Consider the following 23,331-nt stretch of genomic DNA (forward strand, 5'->3'; position numbering starts at 1 on the left):
AGAAGTCACCAGGGTCAATCCAGTAGGCAGCGTGTTCTGCTCCATCTCGACCACAGGAGAAGGTACTGGGAATGCCTCTCACATGTCACAGCTTGGGGTGGCTGACCTGTTTCAGACCCGCAGCTGGCTCTGGGCCAGAGCAATGGAGCAGGGTGTGAATCAGATGTGAAGGCACACACCATTGCATCCTTGGTGTCTCCAACCTTCTGACAGCTTGGGGTCTGAGGCTGCCGCCTGAGGGCAGCTGACCAAAGGACCCACTGGGGAGAAAAGCTAACTTCCTTAGGTGAGAAGGCACAGAGAGGGCAGACATGCACCTTGTTGCATCAGGGAGCCCATTCCAAACCAGAAGCTGTTGAGCAATGTGAAGTTATTCTCCACCACCTCGGAGCCGGGGTTGCAGGGATGGGCGTCATACCACTCGTAAGGGCTGAATCTGCAGGGTAGAGGGAAGCAGTGAGAGTAGGCTCCAGGAGGCTGCCAGTTAGCAAGTAACAAGTACCAGTGTGGGCTGACAACCACTCCAGGGTCCCTTTCCTTATTGTCTGGCTGGAGTGATAGGCAAGGGCCAGTTGGGACCAGGTTTCTTCCTGTCCTTTACTGCCAGTGCCCTTTCCTGGTTATAAAGTAATTCCAAAGCACCTTTTCAAATTAAAAGCATGCATGCCCTTCTACCTGGGGAAACTGCAAGTCATTATCCAAGTAGGAAAAACACTCATACCAGCGAATAAAGGGAAGTCCTCAAGGATGTTTATCAAAGTGTTGTTTGCAATAGCAGAAAACCTGAAAATAACCTAAATGTCCTTCAGTAGAGGGATGATTAAATACACCATGCCACAGCCACACAGAAATATCACACAGATGTTAAAGACAGCAGCATGCTTCTAGATGTCCCGAGACAGGGAGAGCGTTTCAACACAGACTATTGGATGCAAAGCGATCAAAAATCAAAACAATGCAATCGCATTGCTATAGATTTTTTTAAGACAGCCATACAGCTCTGTAGGTAAATGTGTCTGTGAAGTATACTAAGAGGTCTAGAAGTTTCCATCTATGAGAATATCAGTGTGTGCCTCTGCAGAGAGGGGTAAGCAGGGCAAAAGGAATTTCAGCCAAACCTGTTGCCTCACTTGTACTATATGACTTTTTTGAAAATGAGAAAATGCATTTGAATTTCTTGTATAATAAAAAGTGAAAACACATTCATTATAAAATATTCAAATAGTATACAAGAATATGATGAGAAAGCACAAATGTCCCAGAATCCTACCCCATGGGGAGAACAATGTGGGATTGCATTTCAGGCTTTTGTGTTTGAGTATATGAACATAGGTGTGACAGGAAAAAGTTGCTTAAAGTCCCTACCCCACCCCTCCCCCTTCTAGGGAAGAGGATTCCCACGCAGGGAAGGAAGCCTGGTTGACTGGCTGAATTCTACCTGCAAATGAGTCAGTTTGAAGATGCAGAGAGATGGAGAGACTGGATGGGGCAGTTGTATGTGTGTGTACAGGGGGATGGGGTGAGGTAGGATGCAGGAAGCAAAGAAAGACAGACTTTGTCTTCTGTATTTTTTTTTAAACAAAAACATATTTTCTTTAAGTTTTTCATGTGAAGTCCTTTATGGTAACTTGTGTCATGCCTTTTCCAGCTCTCTTCTCAAAGTGGGAGTGTTATCTATCACTTGGTGCTCCCTGGGCTCAGATGAGGACAGTTCTGTTCTCAGGAAGCAGGCTGCTCCTTCAGATGGAAATGCTAGCATTGTCAAAGGAGATGGGCAATAAGATGTTAGAGGCTCTAGAATCCCCAAGGAAGAGGCTGAGGTTCAGGGGAGAGGGCTGAGAGACATTTTTGGGGAGGGGATGTAAGAGAAAGCCTTTGGAGAGCTGGATGCCCAGAATGGATTCTGTTGGCAGGGCAGACAAACCTGAGTTGTCTGGAGGGCCAGGCCTGGTGGGCACTTGTGTTGTAGGTAGAAGGAGAGTCCCTGCTTCAGGTCCAGAGTCCACTAGATCTAGGTGTACTGGGTACACAATGCCTTCCCACTGAGTCCACACAGATTGGAACCTGGTCCAGGTCCACCTTGGCTCCATGTTAGAAAAGCAATGGACTTTAGTAGGCAGAGGCTATAGGCCACTGGAGACCCAGAGCAGAGGGAAGAAGGGACTACCTAAGGAGGCACAGCCCTGGGAGGCCCACCTTGGGGGCTAAAGGAGAAATTATGAAAGAACTAAGGCAGGACTCTCACAAAATCTATGGAACCTCAGCCTTCAGCTTCTAGACAGAAACAAAATTGTGGTGCAGGGAGACCTAGGACTGACCTAACAGTGAACCAAAGGCTGTGATGGTTTGTACTGGGGACCAAGAGACCAAGATCCTCGGGGATCTCTCCTGGCTGGAGGGCTGAGATCAGAAGAAAGATGAGTTCTGAGCAGTGCTCAGGATTTAGCTATTTATTTATTTTTAAATTACTTTATTTTTATGTAAGTTTGTGTTTTTCCTGCATGTATGTTTGTGTGAGGGTGTCAGATCCCCAGGAATAGGAGTTAAAGACAGTTGTGAGCTGCCATGTGGGAGCTGAGAATTGAACCTGGGTCCTCTGGAAGAGCAGACAGTGCTCTTCACCCCTGAGCCATATCTCCAGTCCCCAGCTATTTATTTATTTATTTATATTATTAAGATTTGTATTACATTTATTTGTTTATGGCATGCGTGTGGGGGTCAGAGGATAACTTGCAGGAGTCAGGTCTCTCCTTCTGCCATGTGAGACCCTGGGATATAATTCAGGTCTTCAGGCTGGGAGCCAAGAGCATCTTTACCAGCAGAGCCAGCTCACCAGCCCTAGGTCCTGCTCTTAATAAAACACACAAACACAGACAGACAAGACAGACAGACAGACAGACAGACAGACAGACAGACAGACAGACAGACACACACACACACACACACACACACACAATTTTTAAACATAAAAATGCCGTATCACCCCAGGGATCCTGTCATAGAGATTTCTCTGTAGAAAGCTGTAACCCCTTTCCAGGGCGTTGGCCCCTCAGAATCAGCCTGTGACCTCCAACTACTCACACTGACCCTCTTTGGTGGTCAGTGAAGCTGACCCAGTTCCCACTGCTGGGGGAAAGAAAAAGTCCTGGGTGCATCTCTGTGGCCACCAACACAGAGGGTAGCTGGGCCCTCTGGGCTCTGCTGTAAAGGCATTTTGGGTTCCAAAGCATCAACGGTGAAGCTTTAACAGGACAAGTTAGTTCCCAGAGAGAACAGCTTTCTGATAAACGACGGGGCCTTTTGGTAATTAGATATTCTCAATGGCTGAGGTTTCCCCACCCAAAGAGATTCACAGCACTGGGCACCAATTTTACAGTGTAGGAGGGGACTGGACCCTTACAGTGCAGAAGACAAGAGGGAACCACAAGGCATCATGGTAAGTTCATTGGCGCTGGCTCTCTGCAGCCCCAAGCCTGCAGGTGCCCAGTGGCACCCCCTTGAGCCACCTGTGTGCACTGCAGTTTCCAGCTCCCTAATGCCCAGTCCTGTGTTCAGTTTTAAATGGGACCCTGCCAAGGAAAGCTTTATGACTTTGGGTTTTGATGTAACCTCTCTGAGCCTCTGTTTCTGCTTCTGTGACATGGGCTAGTTCTCCCCACCTTACAGGACTATTATAAAGGGCAGACACGATGGTTGTGAATCGTGCTGTTTGAGTGTTCCATGGGGTATCCAGTGCGCTTAGATACCCTTTGTCAGGTCTGTGGCCCAGAATTTTATCCTTCTCTTTCCTCTATGGGTACCTCATGGCATCCTGGTCACAGTAGAAAACCCCATTTTTCCTAAGCATTCCAGACTAGCCTTGGTGTGCCAGGGTGGGGGTGGGTAGGGAGGTGTTCATCCTGTCTTCCTAGCCAGAAGGGAGAGGCTGGACGGATGGCCCATGTCTGAGGGGAGAAGAGACACACATCACACATCAAAAGACAGAATAATGCTGGAAATGCTCCTGTCTCAGAGGGATGGGTGGCTGAGGGGCCACTGGAGCTTCGAGAAAATTACGTTGAGAGCGCAAGAGAGCAGCTCAGCTTTCAAAGGCTTGTTAGGCCATTAGTGACGAGAGGCGTGATGAAGGTCTCTCTGTGACGGCTCGGCTCGCTGCTGGCTGGCTGAGCAGGCAGGGCAGCTGCAGCATCGGCACTCAGCTCTGCAGCAAAGGCTTGGGAGGCTGGGTGACTTTGCCTCTCACATTTTTCCTTTGGTCTCTCTCTGTGTGGGAGGGGGCAGAGAGTGAAGGGCACAGAGGGGAGCGGGGGCTTTCAAAGGAAAAAGGCGAAACACCAGGTCCTTGGATCTCAAATTGCCTCTCCAGAGAACTTTCTCTTTGCACCATGTTAGGCTTTAGAGGAAAAAAGGACCCAGAGCGGGGGCGAGGATGGGGTCTGGAGAAAGGGGCAGAGAGCCCAGCTGGGAGGGGCTGGGGAGCTTGAGGTGGGGGCCAAGCAGTGACCAGAGGCATGAATGCCAGACAAAACCTCAGTGAAACTAAGTTCACATCTTAGATGTTTCACTTATTGCTTGTATGGCCAAAGTCTTGGGTGTCTTTAAGGGAGGCTGTCAGAGAAAACGGAAAGGTGGCAAGGGGCAGAACACGGTGCCTGACAAACACTGGGTATTTGATAAACATGGCCTTATCTGTTTCCCTAGTGACATACTTTCAGTAACCATTAGCAAGGGTGTACTTCATCTGTTTCCAATGAACAGCACAACAAGGGTAGGCTCTGTGCAAGCATGGATTCTCAGCAGGCAGTGTGAATGAGGCAGTGCCTAAGCATGGATCCCAAGCATGCATGTCTGTGTGCCATGTTTCTGCATGTAGCATGTGTGTAGCTGGTGGTGACGAGTTCTCCTGCTGTGTGGACGGCTTAGACACAATTTGTTTTCCATGTTTTAAACCACTCGTTAGGTCATGCTATGCACTTGGGTCTGGTCTGCCATCCCAGGTGCCCAGCTCACATGGTGCAGTCCTGAACAATGGTCAGGCTTCTCTCAGCCTGTTCTGGGCACCAGCATGCAATGACCATCTCTGAGTCACAGACTCAGACCAGAGGGAAGATTGGATGATTCAAGCCCAGGGAGCCATGGAACATTCCCTGAAGGGGCAAAGGATCTGAGCCAAGGGGAACTTGCCTAGCTTCTTATGCTTTCCAGCTTGGCCCAGGGCTTCTGCCAAGGCACAGCCTTACCTGGCAATGACGAAGAGGACACAGCTGACACCCAGGTAGGCGAGGAGCACGTACATCCAGATGTCCGGGGAAAGGGGGTTGAGGAAGGAGAAGACACTGGGGTTGGTGCCATTGGGCTTGCGATATAAGATGCTCACTCCAAGGGTCATAAAAGGCTTAGAGAAGTCGATGGCCTTCTCTCGGACATGGGTGATGGTTAAGGGGGCCACAGCCAGATCTGCTTTCTGTAACAAGACCACAGGCAGACAGACAATGAGCAAAACCTTGGGCTAGAGGTGATGGAGAATCCCCTCATGATCACGGACTGGGGTCAGGTTAGTTGCCTTAGTCCAAGGCAACTATGCCTGTTTATGTCCAGTGTGTGTGTGTGTGTGTGTGTGTGTGTGTGTGTAAATGTGGAGGCCAGAGGACAACCTTAGTGTCATTTCTCAGTTGTAATTGACCTTGGTTTTTGATTGTGAGCCTTAGCCTTTAACAGATGAGCCATCTCCCCAGCTCTGACCTTTTTACTAAGGCAGACTCTCTCACTGGCCTGGAACTCACCCAGTAGCCCGGGCTGGCTGGCAAGCAAACTCCAGGGATCTGCCTGATTCTGCCTCCCCAGCGCTGGGATTATATACGTGTGCCAGCACACCTGACCTTTTCCCCGACATGGGTTCTGGGAACAGAACACAGATCCTCGACTGAAATTTCTCTCCTGCCCATTTATTCACAGTTCAGTTTCAACACTGACTGACCCTCCTGGCCCAGGGTGTGGGGGAGACAAGATATACACACATTAATACAGGGTAACTTAAGCTTTCTTCTCCAAGAGCTGACGGCTTGAAGAAGAGGGCCTCGACAAAAGCATAGAGAGAGTGGGTACCTTTGAGGTCCCGCCTCAGGATGGTACTGTGTCAGATGAACTCAGCTCCCCCCTCAGTCAATTCATGACCACTTTGGCCCACTCAGGATGGTCATTAGATCCTAAAACCGGATCCTAAGCTAGTTAGACAAAGATAACATCTTCTTTGGGAGTGGGGGAGATGACTCAGTCAAATGTTTGCTGTGCAAGCATTAGGACCTGAGTTTGGCGCCCCAACACTCTGGGGTTATAGGCCCCAGAGCTCATTGGCCCCTAGTTTAGCTAGTAGGTCAGCTCCAGGTTCAAAGAGAGATCCTGTCTCATAAATAAAGTGGAGCACTATTGATAATGATATATATGCGTGTACGTGTACACTTACACACATCCACTACACAGAACACACACAAAACAAACAAAACTCCTTAGAGGGTGTGGGTGGACAAGAAGCTCAACGAGCAAGTCCAAGGCCTCACTAGCAGGGGTTAACATGGAGGCAGGAAAAGGAAGGCTAGTCCATCCATCTGTGCATTTAGCGATATGATATGTTAATACAGGTCACTGCATCACAAACTTAATGAGGGGTGTTCTTAGATTTGGTCTGAGGGTTTCCTGATTAAAAATTTAAAAAAATTCTCCCCCCACATCTTATCTGCAGTTTTCTTAATGCAAGGCCTCATTAAACAGTGTCCCGTTCCTATGCCCATTTCCTCACCTCCACACCCAGCCTATAGTGCCTTCTCTTTGTCTAATTCTTCCTATTCCTATCATTTCACAATGCTGCCTTTTCCAGATCCCTTCCTGGCAGTCTTGAATTCTGATTCTCATGAAGCCCGCTCTTTCCCAAGGGAAGGTCTGCACTACTCCGTGTGCATGGCTGCATGTCAGTAAGCATGCATCTGCTTATATACTCACCGGGCTCCGGCATGCTAGGGCTGTGGTTGACCCACTATTCTCTCCTGGTCTCAAAGCCCTTCTTAGACTCTGCAATATTTAGCAGTGCTTCCCTGGAAAAGGCTGCCTTTTAGGCTCCTGTGGGTATTTGTGTCTCAATTATGAATCAAGTTATTACTTCCCTTCCATACACAGGCACAACTGAAGGAAAGCGGGATCCTAAAGGCCATCACTGAAGACCCCTTGCCAGGAAGGAACGTGCTTCTGAAAGACCCTGCCAAGGAAATGCTTGCAGCCACTTGCTGGATTGACTCTTCCTACCCACCAACCCATCCATTTGCCCAACCATCTTTTATCCCTCTATCCATTCTTCCATCACCACCTACTTGACTACCCATCAGTCCATCCATTATCCATCCATCCTTCCATCCACCCACTACCCACTTACCCATTTATCTGTCCATCTATATTCATTTATCCATATATCTACCAACCCAGACACCCATCAGTCGTCCATCCATCTGTCCATCTATCCACCAGCCCACCCATATTTCCACCCACTCACTATTTTATGAGAGCCACCAGGAACCAGAGAGACAGAATTGTCACTAACAGTCACAGTTTCTGCTTTCATGGCTCTTAAGGTGTAGTAGGGGACATGGGTATCAATCAAAGTGTTTATCATATCAGCACTAACTCAGACTCCACTTATCTCAGAATAGGAACAAGTATTTCAATAGAAATCACATCAGGAGATAAGGCTAATATGTGTGAAATCCCGGTCTAGGGCCCTCTGTGAGTACCGCAGACTTGGGGGAATTAGGAGATACTCTGATACTAGTATCCCCAGTGTTTCTCTTTCTAATGCCATCTCTACTCCCAAACATAGATACTCAGGGGCCCAAGGATTTGGTAAATTTCAAAATCTGGAAAATGCCAGCAAGATGGCCAATGGAGTACAAGGCACCTGTCACCAAGATTGATGATGACCTGAGTTGGATCTCTGGGACCTATATGGCAGACGGAGAGAACCAAGTCCTACAAGTTATCCTCTAACCTCCAAACAAGAGACATGACATGTAGATATGAGCATATACCCACATGTATGTATGCAACAAACAAATAAACAAATAAGTGTGAAACAAATCAACCCCAGGGAATACAGGGAGGTGAAACTATGGAAAAGCTCATTATACTGGAGCATCCTTATAGATTTTTGAGTGTGTGAGTTAGAACTTGCCTAGCTTTTTAGGGACAGAAAGAGGGACAGGGCAGCTCCCTTAGCTCCTGGGACCCTCTCAGTTTAAAATATGAACAAGTGGACGGGGGGGGGATGTTTAGGGACCTTAAAGACTGTCTAATACACAGTTGATCAAGACATACTATATTCAGACACTGGTCTAGCTGGTACAGTGAGTCCCTGCTTTAGGTATAGACATGATTACTGGGTAGCACATAAGTCAAGGTGAGCACCTTGAAGGTCTCCTTTAGTCCTGAAGTTCTAGGATCTTCTACAATGATGGGGTGAGAAGGATTTAAGGGTGTTTGAGTCTAGATTCCTGCCTCCCCTAGCCCAGTCCTGTCAGAGGATGCTGTACTACTGGGAGACTGTTTAACTCCAAAGATAGAAGGCCTTGGTCTTTGGCTGGTCTCTAGAATGGCCTCTGGGTTTGCAGTGGTTTCTTAGATAGAACCTCCAAGTCAGTGGTGGAGGACTGTCCTTGGGCTTTTGACAGCAAGCTGCATGAGATCACAGTGTTTGTACACAATGCATTCTGCAAGAATCTCCCAGGGCTGGGGAGGAAGCCAGTCACAGGCCCTGGAGCAGTCTTTTGTAGGGTCTTCGGCACCTCTCTTCCATTCTTCCTGCTTTCTGGATCTAATGGGGTTGGGCAGCAGCAGCGTCCATGGCATTCTTTGCCTACGGCAGCAAGGTAATTGGCCAACGTGACCTTCTCTGGGAGTTCAGATGAGTGTTCTCCCTTGGGCTTCAAGAAAGCTGGCATTCTCCACTTCATTTTTGGCTTAGGCAGAAAATACTATATTTCACTGTTGGTAACGATTTCCCTGAAAAAGGCATTATTTTGTCCAACTTCCCTTGAAAGATTGGAACAGATGTCAAGCCTTCGCGGTTTCGGTTCATTACTCAGAATGAAAGGCCCAGTCTTGGCGGCTCTTCCCACTCATGCATACTTCTTCCAGCATGATTCATGAAATCACAGGCTGTCAGAGCTGGACGAGACACCTTCAGGAACATCTGCTCCAACCCCACATTTTATTACAGAGGGAAACTGAGGCTTGGAGAAGTTTGTTCTTTCTTCTCATGTTACAAAAATCACGACCTTGAACAAAACCAAATCAAACTTTGACCATTCCCCCCATACCTTCATTTCTTATAGGTGATACTGTTCCTCTCCTGTCTCATTAAGTACCTTTCTGTACATGTCTAGGCCAGGCAGGATGCCTTCTAAAGACATTGTTTTATCCCTAGAAGTAACTTTCCATTCACTAAGGTTTTGTCAGGATGCACCCAATCCAGCCCTGCTCCACCTCCCCTGCACGCACGAAGCCATTTGATCTTGTCTACTTGGTTCCAGCCCCAGATCCTACATGGATGAAACTCCAGCTCTGTATTTTGACCCTTGATATTCAATTCTCTTGACTTTAGCCTGGACACTGAACTTGTTCCTATAATAAAACCTGGGCCACCTCCCAGCAGGCTAAGGATGGGATAGATCTCGTGGTCTTAGTTCTGTCAACTTGGCACCAATCGGTCTTGCCTTAGGACAAAAAGTCTTGGGAGACTAAGGTCTAGTTCCCCAGGGCCCCTGCTCACTCCTTGGATTTGGTGTTCTGTTGGCACTTCCTGTTGGGTTCTCCAGTATGGTCACCACTGGATTCCATTATTCCTATGCTCTCCCAGCGTGCCTGCCTGCCCAGACAGTCAACTGTTATATTAAAATAGCAAGAGCTGCCATCATTACAGGGCCTACAGGCCAAACGTCCACAAGTGCCTCATGAATTCCTTCCTAGAGTCCCAGGAGGCAGCAGACATCACCACATTTTAGAAGAAGGATCAGTAGGCAGGATGCTTGTTCAAGCTGGTGAATGGCTGAGCCAGTTCTAGTACTCGATTCACTATGAATTTAAAACCCAACATTATACCACACTGTTATACAAGCCAAGTAGAGCGGGTTGATGTGGCAGTGGCAAGCAGCCTTAATTACATTTCCAACTCTGTGACTGTGAACTAATCTGGAACAAAGTCTTGCAGATAATATTCTTTGAAAACAAAGTCACCAAGTTAAGATGGCATCATAATGAATTAGGATGGCCCCCTCCCAACAATCGGTGCCCTTATAAGAGGAGACAAATATACACAGAGAAGTGTGACAATGAAGGCAGAGGTGGGGACAACCCAGACACAAGTCAAGGAGCACCAAGGGCTGCGGGCCACATCAGAACCTGGGAGGACAGAGCCTATTCATTCACCTTCAGAGCCTCTGGAAGGGGATCAACACTTCTGACACCCGGTTTCTCATTTCTCTCCCATAGAGGATAAATTCCTGTGTTTTTAAGGCACCTGGTAGCCTATCATTTGTTATATCAGCCCAAGAAAACTAATACACCTGTCACTGAGGGACTTTGTGGAGGACAGAGCTCCTTCTAGCATCTGTTCTCAGCTCTGCTGTCTGTATTCACTGGGCCCTGTCCTGAGCCACATGCTGAATTCTCAGACACCCAAATTTTACATTGTCCTCTGGCCACATCTGTCACTGGAAGCTTCCCTGGGATTCCTTTTGTAGCCCTTGATGAGGGTTTGGAGTCCTAAAGCCTTCCAGTCCCTCTTTTGCCTCTACAGTGCCCCAGGAAACCACTCATGACAAATCCCTCCCTGATAACCATGAAGGGACTTGACTTGTCCAGAAACTCTGTCTCTACTCCCTCCCTTCCTCCTTCCCATGTCTCTAGTATTGGGTGTTATGGCTTAGATATGAAGTACCCCCCAAAAGCTTCATATTGAAGACTTATTTCCATTTGGTGGATCGAGTTACAGAGATCCCTCATGTCTGGATAATAAGTGACTTGAACTTATCAGTGGATGGATCCACTGATAGATTCACACTTTAATAGTATTATCAGAAGGAAAGGTCTGGAGGGAAGTGGGTCACTGGGGGTGTGCCTATGATGGGTGTTTGTCTCTGCTTCCTGTTTAGCAGGAACTAGAAGGTGAACATTCACCTCTGCTCCATGCTTGTGCTGCCAAGATGTCCTGCCTCACCACAGACAAACAGCAGTGGGGCAAGTTGGTGGAATGTCTGAAAGCACGAGCCAATACTAATCCCCCACAAAAGTGATTCTCTCAAGCACTTGCCATGCAAGCCTGAGGACCTGAGTTTGAAGCCTTAAAGCCCACAGGAAGCCAGGCATGGTAGCACATGTCTACAATTCCCGTGCTCCTGTGAGATGGGAAGGAGAGGCAGGAGAATCCTGGCAAGTTCATAGCCAGCTTAGTTGCATTCAGCAGTCAACAAGATACTGTCTTAAACAAAGTGGAAGGTGGGACCAACATCCAAGGATGTCTTCTGACCTCCACATGCACACTGATAGCTTGAGAGTACCAGCAGTCATGCATGCATGCGTGTGCATGAGCGTGTGCACGCGCGCACACAGACACACACTCTTTTAAAGAAGTTTGTTTGTTTTTTACCACAGTGATGAAAAACTTGATTCATGCAGGGCATTCTCAGAATTCAGCTTCTACACTTTCTCCCAAGTGCCGTTTCTCTAACCAGATGCTTTCCCTCCAGGCGGAGGAAACAAGGTAGCTCTCGAAGAGCACGGGTAGCAACCTGACAAAACATCTTCTGAGCCCCCACATGTCTGAACAGACCCAGACAGCTGCCAGACCAGCCACGATCCACTTGTCCACCTCCAGAACTGACAGCAGCCTTGATGACTGGCTGAGCAATGCTGTGTGTACCTCTCCCAGACCTGGGGATGGTACCCTGACTGCTTCCCTGCACTCTCCATCCCATGCCAATGTCTAGCAGGAAGAATGGCAGGTCCAGCCTGCTTCACAGTCACTAGAGCCTGGGATAGATGACCCATCTTCTGTCACTTTGAGTCTTCTCCCCAAACTCCACAAGTCTTGATAGTGCTATCAACCCAGACAGGGTGGGACCTGCCCTAGCAGAGCCCCAGGGGCATGGAGCTGTGACCCTCCTCTCTTTGAAGCGAGTTGGTTCCCTTATACAGCCCACAACTCTCCTCCCTGCACTGTTCCTTGCTGCTCTGATCACAACAGGAGTTTTCTTCACAAGCTATTGTTTAATTCCTGGCTTCCCTGTCAGTATATAAACTGCAGGAGGGCAAGGGTTAAGCTTGGTCCCTTCCCTGATGTACCTCTGGGATTAGTGCAAGGCCCAACATAAACTGGAGTCTCCATGAAATTTTGTTGGAGAAGTGAACATTGGAACACCCATCAAAACTGAGTTTGATCCCCAGGCCCATGTGGTAGAAGAAAACTGACTCCCACAAGTTGTCCTCTGACCTCTACACTGTGGTTCTTTCTCTCTCTCCTTCCCTCCCTCCCTCCCTCCCTCCCTCCCTCCCTCCTTCCATATATATATATATATATATATATATATATATATATATATATGATATATATATATCCTACTGCCAAAGGTCCTACTTCGTCCTTCCACCAGCTCGATGGATCAATCCTGGCCCCTTTTTGCCCATTCAGCATGCACACTTCTCATGAAGTCAAACTGAATCTTACCATTTGACCTGTATCTTCCCAGAGTTGGAACTGCTGCCTATGTGCTGGCCCTGATGGGCTAACCTGCACTTTGTTCTTCTCCCCTAACCACTGGATGGATCCCAGCCCTGATAGTCTCCACCTGCCCTCAGGCTCACCTTGGGGTGGTCTGGGGATGTCTTCAGTTCTTCAGAACTCCCTGTCATTGCCTGGAGGTGGGGCATGCTGTCCAGTGTTGTCTCTTCCTCCCCTCTCCCCCCCCCCCCCCCGCACTTGTCCCTGTCCTGCCCCTGGGTAAGTATCCATCATGACTTGCTTTGATGTGTGCTGGTTCAGGGTTGGGAATAGGCTTGGGCAGAGTCCTCCCTGGCCTTGCAAAACTTGGAACTTAGGGACATGGGCCAGTAGCAAGGTCTGGTTCTGGGGAGGGAAGGGACAGCATACAATACAAGCAGTAGGGGTGTATCTCTATCAGCTGCTACTCCTGTCATACCTGGAAGGCTGGGAGACCAATGCTCACAGCCCTGTGGTCACTTCTGCAGAGTATAGCTTCCCAAGTCCTGTGTTCCTTCACCATATTCATCACCACAGTGTGTGCACCAGGGACCAGAAATGACCTCATGCCCTCCTTGGGTTAATCTAACTGCTTCTGGTCAAGAGGACAGCGATGATCTCCTTCTGCCTTGCATGTCTCTCAGACCTTGCTCTAGGGTGGAGATTCTCAACCTGCAAGGCTGCAACCCCAATGGCAAACCTCTACCACCAAAACTATTTACGCTATGATTCTTAACAGTAGCAAAATTACAGTTAGGAAGGTGGCAATGAAAATAATTTTTTGGTTAGCGGGTCACCACAGCATGAGTAACTGTATTAAGGGTCACAGCATCAGGAAGGTTGAGAACACCCATCAAAACTGAGTTTGATTCCCCAGGCCCTATGTGGTAGAGGAAAACTGACTCCCACAAGTTGTCCTCTGACCGCTACACTGTGGTTCTCTCTCTCTCTCTCTCTCTCTCTCTCTCTCTCTCTCTCTCTCTCTCTCTCTCTCCCTCCCTCCCTCTCTCTCTCTCTGGGATGGGGTCACAGCAACTTCCTACTCTCTCAGTCCCCAGGACCTATCTCGAAGCCAGAGAAGCTCTCCTGACCTACTTGCCTTTGAATTTGCAGCATCAGCCTGGCTGGGGACTCAGCCCAACCTCCTGCTTAAAGATGAATACTTATGTGGCTGGAGATACACATCCAGTTATCTGTTTATAGTCTACTACCCATTTCCTATGCTGGAATGCAAGATCCTGAAGCTCAGGGTGGCAGCAGGGGCAGGGGGGGCTTGCCTGTGTTTACTCCTGTATCCACAGCATCTAGCATGAAGCCTCAGGTGATAGATTTACTGAATTGCTAGACTACTGTGAACCCTGGAAGCTTCAAAAATGCCACCCAGCAGGTCCCTCCTGAGATGCAATACAATGATACTCTCAGAAGTGCACTGAGTCATGGATGGGATCTGCTGTGACACCCTGAGCCAGCTGCCAACGCTGACAGTGAGCACTGCGGCCACCAGTAACCCAAGAACTGGCATTCTGAACAGTTCACATAAATCTGATTAGATGGGGGCCAGGTTCTGGAAAATCCCCAAATGTCAAGCATCAAGTCCTCCACTGTGGTGCATGTACATGTCACCTGAGCTGAGAATGCCTGGGGCAGCTGTGTGATTCCCAAGTCCCTGGGGAGGATACTGTGCCTGGCTCAGAGGATGGCTGGCTGGATAGGTTTCCCTGTGGCCTGGTACACACCCTGCACCACCATCCTAAAAGAATCCCTTTGTTTTTCACTGCCTTGTGTGCACAGGGTGGAGCTCCCCAAGGCCTTCTGAGATGCCTGCACTGAGGATCTCCACGCACCCAGCTATAGCCTCACCCAGGCCCTGACTGTGGGAGACTTCATCAACCTTGGCTGTGGCCACCTCAGTAAACACCCTATGTAAGCCTGGGCACCTCTTTTTCCTTTTCCAAGTCACAGATCAGACAAATCCAAGTCATTATCTTCTGCTTTAGTTTCCTCCAGGCAGCCCCATCATCCTTTTGCATCAGTGGCTAAAGCCCTGATGACATTTCACTTGTCTGATCCATTGCATCTTTCTGGCTTGGTGACACCTGTACTGGGTGACAACTGCACCCCAGCCTGCACGTTGGTTGGCGCTGGGTTCAGACACCTTCATATACCAGTTCAAACCTACTGTCTGAGGCCAATGTCATGTAGGTATGGTCTAGAAGCATCTCACCTCAGCTCCACAGCTCTGCTGTACACTGATTCTGGGTTCTGTATAGTTCTCATGCCACCAAGTTCAGCCAGGCTGTACAAAGCCATGGCCAATGCACGAACCTGCCTCTGCCTCTCCTTACCACATGAGATGGCCTCAAGACATTAAGGGGCCTTTCTGAGGTGCAGAGTCACAGACTCATCCACTTGTCAGGATCTAGCATCACCTAGGGGCATGATTGTGAGGGAGCTTCTAGACTGGGTTATCTAAGGTGGGAAGACACATCCATCCCATGAGCTGGGGCCCTGGGATGAGTAAAAAGGAGAAAGAAAGCTGCACCAGCATCATTTCTCTCTGCTTCTTGGCTGTGTGTGTATGTAGTGCGACCAGCTGCCCCGAGTTCCCGATGCCATGTTGTTCCTGCCATGGTGGACTACAGCTTCAAACTCTGAGCCCAAAAGCCTTTCCCTTTTAAAGGCCCCATTGTCACAACAATGAGAAAAATAAATAACACAGCCTCACAGTTTGAGCTTCTCTTGCCTGACTCCATCTTCCTCAGTGTCACCTTCCCTAGCTAAGCAATGACAGGCTTTTGTGTGGCTCTGCACTCTACAAGCCTAAGGTGACAGCGGCACTTAAGATCTTTTGGCTGAATGAACAGGCCCATGATGCCCTGTAGGGAAGCTTGCCTGTCCCAGTCACTGGACCCATTTCCCTCTGACTGTAAAGCTCCCATGTCCTCTTTGGCACTTGTTTGTCTGACCCCTTTTGCAGGTCTCTCTCTAGGCTGAGTTCTAGACCCGATAGTTATATGGGAAATCTCAGCAGGGCACTATGTCATCCCTGCCCCCCCATCCTCCCCATAATTACTCTGACGACCTCTTGAACTTTTACAACACTCTTTAGGTCTGTCTCTGGGTAATCTGCTGCCCTGACGACAGTCCAGGGGTTCAGCCATCTGTCCCCTCCCCCCCCACCGCCCTAACTTCACTGTCCCTGAAGCATTCTGACCTGCCCCAGGAGAGCTCCCAGCATGTCTTGTATTTAAGTGCATCTGCCTAGCCTGAATGAGGTAGGTTGGGCAGAGCTTCTCTTGGACACAAGAATAGGGCTTGGGTCCAACACTTGTGCATGCAGACCAGGAGGAGAAACTGGCTTATGGTACGAAAACAATGGACCCATTAGGTGATGAGGTCACAGCTTTGACACCAGACTTTCCTCACGTACATTTTGGATGTGAAGCTGAGTCATGACCCACAGTTATGTCGCTGGGCAGGATGAGCAATCCATGCCCATTTATGAGTCTTTCATTTAGCAATGCCTGCTTTGCATCCAGGTGCTGGACAATGGCCAAGCTAAGTGCATCAGAAACTTCTGTCTAGAATAAGAGTCCAGCAGAGGACACTGTCCCTCCTGGATATGCCACTTTCCCTGGTTGTACTCTGTGATAGGGGGTGGAGGGGACATTTGAGCATGGCTATTTCTTCACAAAGAAGATACATCAAGGTTACCTGTGATCATTCTTTGTCCCCTATCTTGGTGTCAGTCTATCTACAAACCAGGAAAACTCTATGCCATACATCTCAGGCCTGAGCCTGGTCTCAGTGACCTCCCTACCCATACTCTCCTGGTTCTCCTCCTTACCAGACAGGGCATCCTGGGCAGTTTTCCCCCTTACCCCAATCTGGCAGCCTCCTCACAGCCTATGGCCAGCCACCTGCTGACCATAGATAGGGTTCTAACATGCCTCAAGTGACTTCTGTAGGGGGCCTGACACTTGGGGAAAGAACCAGTATCTCCCAAGAGGCCCGTAATAGAATCCACTGTCTGGTCCTTCATCACCACCCTTCCCCGACCCCTCCACTCACCCATCTCCAGCTTGCAGGCTTCATGTCTCCTCCATGGGCCTTCAGTTTCCTTCTTTCCCACTGTACCTCTCCTCTCCTGTACCAGGCCCCAGCCACGTGCCCAGGCTGGCTCCTTCAGAGCCAGGATGATGTTACTTATCCCCCAGCTCCATATCCTCTACTAGTGCTCTGTAGCTATCAATATTAAAATTAAATAACTTGGGTGGGTATGTAGCCCAGTGATAGAATACTTGCCGAGCATGTGTAAGGTCCCAGAATCCATCCCGAGAATGGGAAAAATTAAATAACTCAGTTCTCGAGGCTAATAACCTCATCTCTCTCTCCATCTGTGCGCCCCCCCCCCTTGGCTTCAGGCTCTCCCCTCTTGGGGCTTTTCCTTCATAATTCCCATCTAGGCTCCTGGGGACCAGTGGCAGGACATGGGCACTCTAGATGGCAGGTGGGGGTTCCCGGTGTAAAAACCACCTACGTTCCAACCAGGGCAGAACTTTAGTGTGTGCCTCAGTCTCCTATGAGTTGGAAGAACATGAGTCAGCCTCCAAGGCTGTCTGTTTAGAGTCAGGTAGGGAAGGCTGAGGTCCTGGTCAGTCCTCTGTTACAGCTTGTGGAGCAGGATGACTGTGGCTGATGGGTGACTTCTCCCACTGCCACCATGTTTGAGCAGAGACACATTAGAGAAGTGGGGGAGGGGCTGCACTTGGCACAGCTAGCACTGAGTAGGCCGCCTCTCACGCATGAATGCTCACTGAGCATGAACCAAGACTAAGGTTCTGTTATCACTTGAAGCTGGGGGAATGGAAGCCAGGCAGGTTGGAGGACTCTTCTCATGTGAGCTGAAATTCCCAGCCTGGAATCCGAATCTATTCCCATCGGATTCTAGAGTTCATGGGAGTACTGAAGGCGGGGAGGTGAGCAGAGACACCTGGGAGGGTATGAGAGGGAGCAGGCAGCAGTGAGGGAGAGAGGTCAGGAGAGACATTGAATAGCATTTGCTGCTGTGTGATTAACAGCATCTCAGGAAAGGTGAGTATATCTGCAGGAAGGGTTTGCATCCTTCTGGTGCCCACCTCCCACAATGCCAGCTCCTTGAACAGCCATGGGGCATGGACCAGAGGATAGCAGAGTGTCAGGGAAGGACGTTTTAAGTTCTGTTGGTTGGAGGGTCTGCCCAGGACCCCCGAATGGACCTGGGGGGCGGCAAATACTTCCAGAGGTGGGAATCCATCATCTTTATGCCTCTATTCAGATCCCTAATAAGGAAGTAATAATATTGCCAAGTCTTTACCACACTCTCTATGAGCTAGTGAGAAGACTAATTATCTGATGACACTAATAAATGGTTATGATGTTATTAAAAATGGCACCAAGCTAGGATTAACAGGCTCATCAATTGTAGGGAATCAGGTTTAACAAGGTCCCCAGCATGTCCCATCCAGGCTCCTGGCCTTGATGGGTATGGGGCCTTCAAAGCACTGGCCAGCAGTATGGAGGCTGTGGAGAAGGTTCCTGTGGTTCCCCAGCAGAGGGGCACTGAGGGTCTGCTTGGTGCTGGCCTTTCTCATTATGTCCCTTTAAAAAGTCAGCTCTTCAAAGTTTGTGGGCCACCAAGATGCAGTGGCGGCAGGACTGTCTGTTCATCTCTTTCTATGTGTGGTCTTGGCTATCCCTCTTACAGAAGCCCTGCCCTCTCTATTTCCACTGCCTCTGCAAACGCCAGGCTCCAGAGTCCCACTCACAAGGCTTGGGGGAGCAGGTAAGAGGAGTTGCATCCGGTCCTGCTGGCTCATTTCCATAATAATTACAGTTATTACTAATACCATTGACAACATGGCTTCCCATTTACATGGAAGCCTGTAGCTCAGAAACCCCTTCCCATCCATTGTCTCTTTCCAGCCTCACAGTGGGCAGGGGAAAAGTGGAGACAGTTATCATCTTTCTCACTGTGGAGGCAGGAAACCGGAGCTTGGGGACACAAAAGGAGTCCTGAACAACTCCCTCCTCAGTCTCTAAGGAACAACTGTGAGGATGAAAATAAAAACAATGACATCAAGGACTGATGGTCTGCCAACTACACCAGGCACGCCTGCTAATGGAGTCCTCACAGCACCCCTGGGAGGCAAGTCCTGTGCAAGTCATCCCCCTTTACAGGTAGGGGGACATACACATGTAGACTGTCCAGGGACACCTAGCTACCAAGTGGCAGCATCAGTATAGGCTCTTCAGCATTGCCCCTTCCTACCAGGCTTCTGTACAGACCATGTGTGCCAGGCCAGGGACAGGTCTACCATGTCACACTCCACTTGACTCTTAAGCTTCAATGTTCCTCCTCCTCATTTGCCTCTGAGGTCTCCATACAGTACCTTTCCAATGTCCAGTGGGTCAAGGCATTTGTCAAAGCCTGGTACAGCTGCCTCTGCCTGGAGAGAGAGCAGTGAGGAGCCCAGACTGGGACTAGGGGGCATTGGAGACTGTGTCAGCCATGAATGTGCTTTCCCCCTGGCTCTGGGCCAGTGTGGTCTCTATAGAGCGATCAAAGCCCAGGGCCACTTAGGTATATAGTCTTTAAAGACTCTCTGGCTTTGAATTCAGCCCACCACTCGATCTTTGAGGCCAGGCTCCTATCTCCCTGCTGCCTCTGCCTCAGTCTCTGTAACCGCCTCAGTGGGCTATTCTAAGGACTGGGGAGAGCAGGTCTAGGGCATCCAGGGCAATCTGGTCCTTACCACCTTTAACTGCAGGCAGGATCTCTTGCAGATAGGTATTGCTTCTGTATTGCTGAGGGCCCTGAGATGGAAGGTGGGGAACAATTTATCTGTGCCCTGTAAGCCTGACAGACAAGTATCTGGTTATATTCTCATACCTTCTTTAGTGGCCTTGGCAGTTACCAACCACTCCTGTAGTCAAAAGGAAGACATGAAGCTGGTGTGTGTGTGTGTGTGTGTGTGTGTGTGTGTGTGTGTGTGTGTGCGTGTGTACTTGTACTGAAGAACTTCCTAGGTCATACATATGCTAAACCTAAAGGCTAGTTTTTTAACCTTAGATCTGCTGGTCCTGAGCCTGGACTTCAAGAGGGAGGGTGTGTTTGCTGCTAGCATCACACAGGTACCTGTGGCCTTGTATCACTGTCCCAGCGCTCCTGGTGGGGGTGGGGGTGTGGAGGATTGGGAGTGGGGGTGGGGTGGGGGGTGGATGACTTTCACATTTCCCTGAGGAGGAAGCTGCTCAGAGAGAGGCTGGGTGACTTGTGCCTGTGTCCATAGCTGAGGGCTCCAATTCCTCTCTTGACTTACAAATTCTTGTCTTCTTCCTCATGTTTTACAAACCCAGGCTTCTCCCCCTCACCCTGCCTGCAAGGCTCCTTACTCCCTAGAGTTCTTCCCTGTCCCAGGCAGGGTGAGAGGTTCTTGGTGATTCCTAGTGTAGTTTCACTCATCCCTCCATGCCAGCCCTAAGCCCATTCCTTGAGTCATTTGTCTCACCAGTGAACCCATCGTGATTAGACAAAGTGACAGATCTGTTTTCATGTCCCTGAGTTGGAGAGTATGTTTGCTTAGGTTCCTCAATTTCAGGGCTGAGACATCCTTCAAGGAGCAAAAGGCTGGGAAGATGCATGGATTCTCTCCACAGCAACCTTGCCAAAGACGCCTGGGAAGGCCCATCATCAGAGGAACCAATTTGTGTATATAGTGGGGATGTTGGGATGTGGACAGCCTAGGCCAGCAGAGTTGGGCACACACTTCTTGTGGATCTTGACCCCCAAGAACACAACCTCCACCTCCATCTCCCCAGTCCTCGGACCTTTACCTGCTGGGATGCCCAGATGTTCAAATGGTGTCACTAGAACCTCCAACCCTGTCCCTACCCCAAGCTCCACGCCCAAGCCCTGGCTTACGTGGTCAATGAGCTCCTTGACCATGCCGTTCCACTGGCCCTTGTCGTCCTGTGCCCCGTACTTGCCGTCTTCCACCAGCCGGATCTCATAGGAGAAGCCCAGGATATGCGCCAGCTCCTTCAGCAAGTCGATGCAGTATCCCTCAAACCGGTCATTGCCATAAAGGGTCCTATCAGACTTGCGGAACATGACAAAGGGCTCCTCCTGTGTGGACAGAAGGGAGAGAAGATGCTAGGCTAGGTGTCTAGGGTGGGGGTTGGGCTCTGTAGTTCAGGCTGACCTTGAAACCGCTAAGTAGTTAAGGATGGCCTAGAACCCCCTGATCTTCCTGCCTGTACCTCTCAAATGCTGGAATTAGAGGCATGTGCTCCACACCTGGCCTAGCCTCTTACACACATACACACACTGGGTACATGCTTGTGTATGGGTACATGTGCATATATGTGTGCATGTGGAGGCTAGAGGTCAAACTTGGATGTCATTCTTCAAGTATCATCTTTTTTTTTTTTTTTTGAGACAGGGTTTCTCTGTGGCTTTGGAGTCTGTCCTGGTACTGGCTCTGTAGACCAGGCTGGCCTTGAACTCATAGAGATCTGCCTGCCTTTGCCTCCTGAGTACTGGGATTAAAGGCATGCACCATCAACATCCTGCCATCAACTTTTTTATTACTTACATTTTAATAATAATAATTATTATTATTAAATTATTTTAATGCTTTTAATCCTGGCACTCTGGAGGCAGAGGCAGGAGGATCACTGTGAATCTGAAGCAAGCTTAATCTACATAGAGTTCCAGGTTAGCCAGGATGACAATAGTGAGACCATGAATAAAAAAGAAAAATCCCTTTAAAAAATTGCATGTATGTATTCATGTAACCAGAATTAAGCACTTGAAGTTCACTTTGCTTCAGTGGGATGGAGTGGGTATCACAGACAGCGGGGTCTACCACTGTCCTGAATCCTACTGAGCAAGCTAGACTGGCTAGCCGAAGAACCCCAGGGATCCTCCTGCCTTGGTACTCCCAGAACCCAGCTTTCAAGCATGAGCCACCACGCCTGGCTTTATATGTCGTTCTAGGGATGGAACTTGGGCCTCCTGCTTAAATCACAAAGCACTTTACCAACACCACCCATCCTTAGGCCCTGGACTCTTGTTTTTCTGAAAACATTTCAAATGGCTTAGACCAACAGCCTTGCCATGGTACCTGCAGGAATGGTCCCAGCACAAGGGGACAGGGCTCTGCTAGTACTGACTGACTTAAGTGCTAGTGACCCCAGAGCTATCAAGTGGTAGAACAGGAACTACCCGATTCCATAGCACAGGTTTTCTACTGCTAGTGTCCCAGGCCAGCATCAGTCTGACCTTAGAACCTGCTAGGAAAACACCCTTGGGCTTCCCACTAGACCCACTGAGGCAGGAGCTGTGGGTGAGCCTAGCATCCACTCAAGTTGGAGGACAGTGCAGCCAAAGCCCTTCATCAGGTGCCTTCCCAACTTGTTCTATATTGGACACCCTTCCCAATATCACTCTGTTCCCAAGGTCCCCTCAGCACCCCGAGTCGGGACCTGGCAGTGAGCCAACACTGACTATGGTGGCAGCTCTATCTGCATGTGGCTGTGCTTCTCCCAGGGGTTAACTGGTCCTCAAGAAGGCAGGTTGTGGGTCCAGAGATGCCTGTCCTGTGTCAGGTGATGAGAAGCCAGTGGAAGGCATAGAAAAAGGCTTAGCGCTATCTGACTCTTGAGAAACACAGCCCTGGCTGCGCCACAATTGAAAAGCTATGGGAAGAGGAAGGAAGCCCATAGGGAGGACTGAACTGACAGCATCCAATTGGAGATGCTTGGATGTGGCAAGATCCAGATGCTCCATAATCCAGGAAAAAGTTCTGTGGGCCTCAAGCACCCACCCCCACCCAGAACTTGCTATGGGAAAATATGGGGATGGTTGAGCTGAACACACTCCCCACCTGCAAAATCCACTTTTGCCAAATTATTACTGCGCACCATTCTTTTTTTTTTTTTTTTTTTTGGTTTTTCGAGACAGGGTTTCTCTTTGGAGCCTGTCCTGGCACTCGCTCGAACTCACAGAGATCCACTCACTGGCCTCGAACTCACAGAGATCCACCTACCTCTGCTTCCCGAGTGCTGGGATTAAAGGCGTGCGCCACCAACGTCGGGCTGTGCGCACCATTTTTGACTCCTGTCAATCTGTTTTGTTTAAGTCTTATTAGCATGCAAAATAGATGGCCTTATCCCCATTTGAGACATGAAGAAAAAGACTCACTCCATGACCCAAAGCCACACAGAAGTTCAGTTTCTGATAGACACGACCAATCATCACTCCCCCTAGCTCCTTTCCTGCCTGTTCTCTAGGCTCAGACCCTCCTGACTTGACCTGCTCGGGCAGGTCCTGAACTAAGGCTGAGAGCTGCTATCCCTTCACCTGCTTGTATCTCTTGGACGTCAGTCCTGACCCATCCTCTGCCTTGGCCTGATAGCCACCTTCCCCTATACCCACCCTGGCAACCTGCTCTTGTCTAAACACCTGTACTCCTAGCAGAGAGCCATTCACT

The 23,331-nt window shown here is 49.3% G+C and overlaps 1 protein-coding gene across 2 annotated transcripts in view; it reads right to left on the minus strand.

The window, feature by feature from the left end:
* The window catches only part of Grik3 (glutamate ionotropic receptor kainate type subunit 3), a 214,035-nt gene that overhangs the window by 15,995 nt on the left and 174,709 nt on the right, over positions 1 to 23,331 (minus strand). For both annotated transcript variants that reach the window (XM_035438913.1, XM_035438914.1), the window contains exons 10-12: positions 20,760 to 20,963; positions 5,241 to 5,464; positions 318 to 436 (exon numbers count right to left, since the gene is read on the minus strand). In XM_035438913.1, coding sequence (XP_035294804.1) covers positions 318 to 436; positions 5,241 to 5,464; positions 20,760 to 20,963 — 547 coding nt within the window. The remainder of the gene's footprint in view (positions 1 to 317; positions 437 to 5,240; positions 5,465 to 20,759; positions 20,964 to 23,331) is intronic.

Source organism: Cricetulus griseus, chromosome 2 (genome assembly GCF_003668045.3).
Source record: "Cricetulus griseus strain 17A/GY chromosome 2, alternate assembly CriGri-PICRH-1.0, whole genome shotgun sequence".
In the NCBI taxonomy this organism is placed as follows: Eukaryota; Metazoa; Chordata; class Mammalia; order Rodentia; family Cricetidae; genus Cricetulus; species Cricetulus griseus.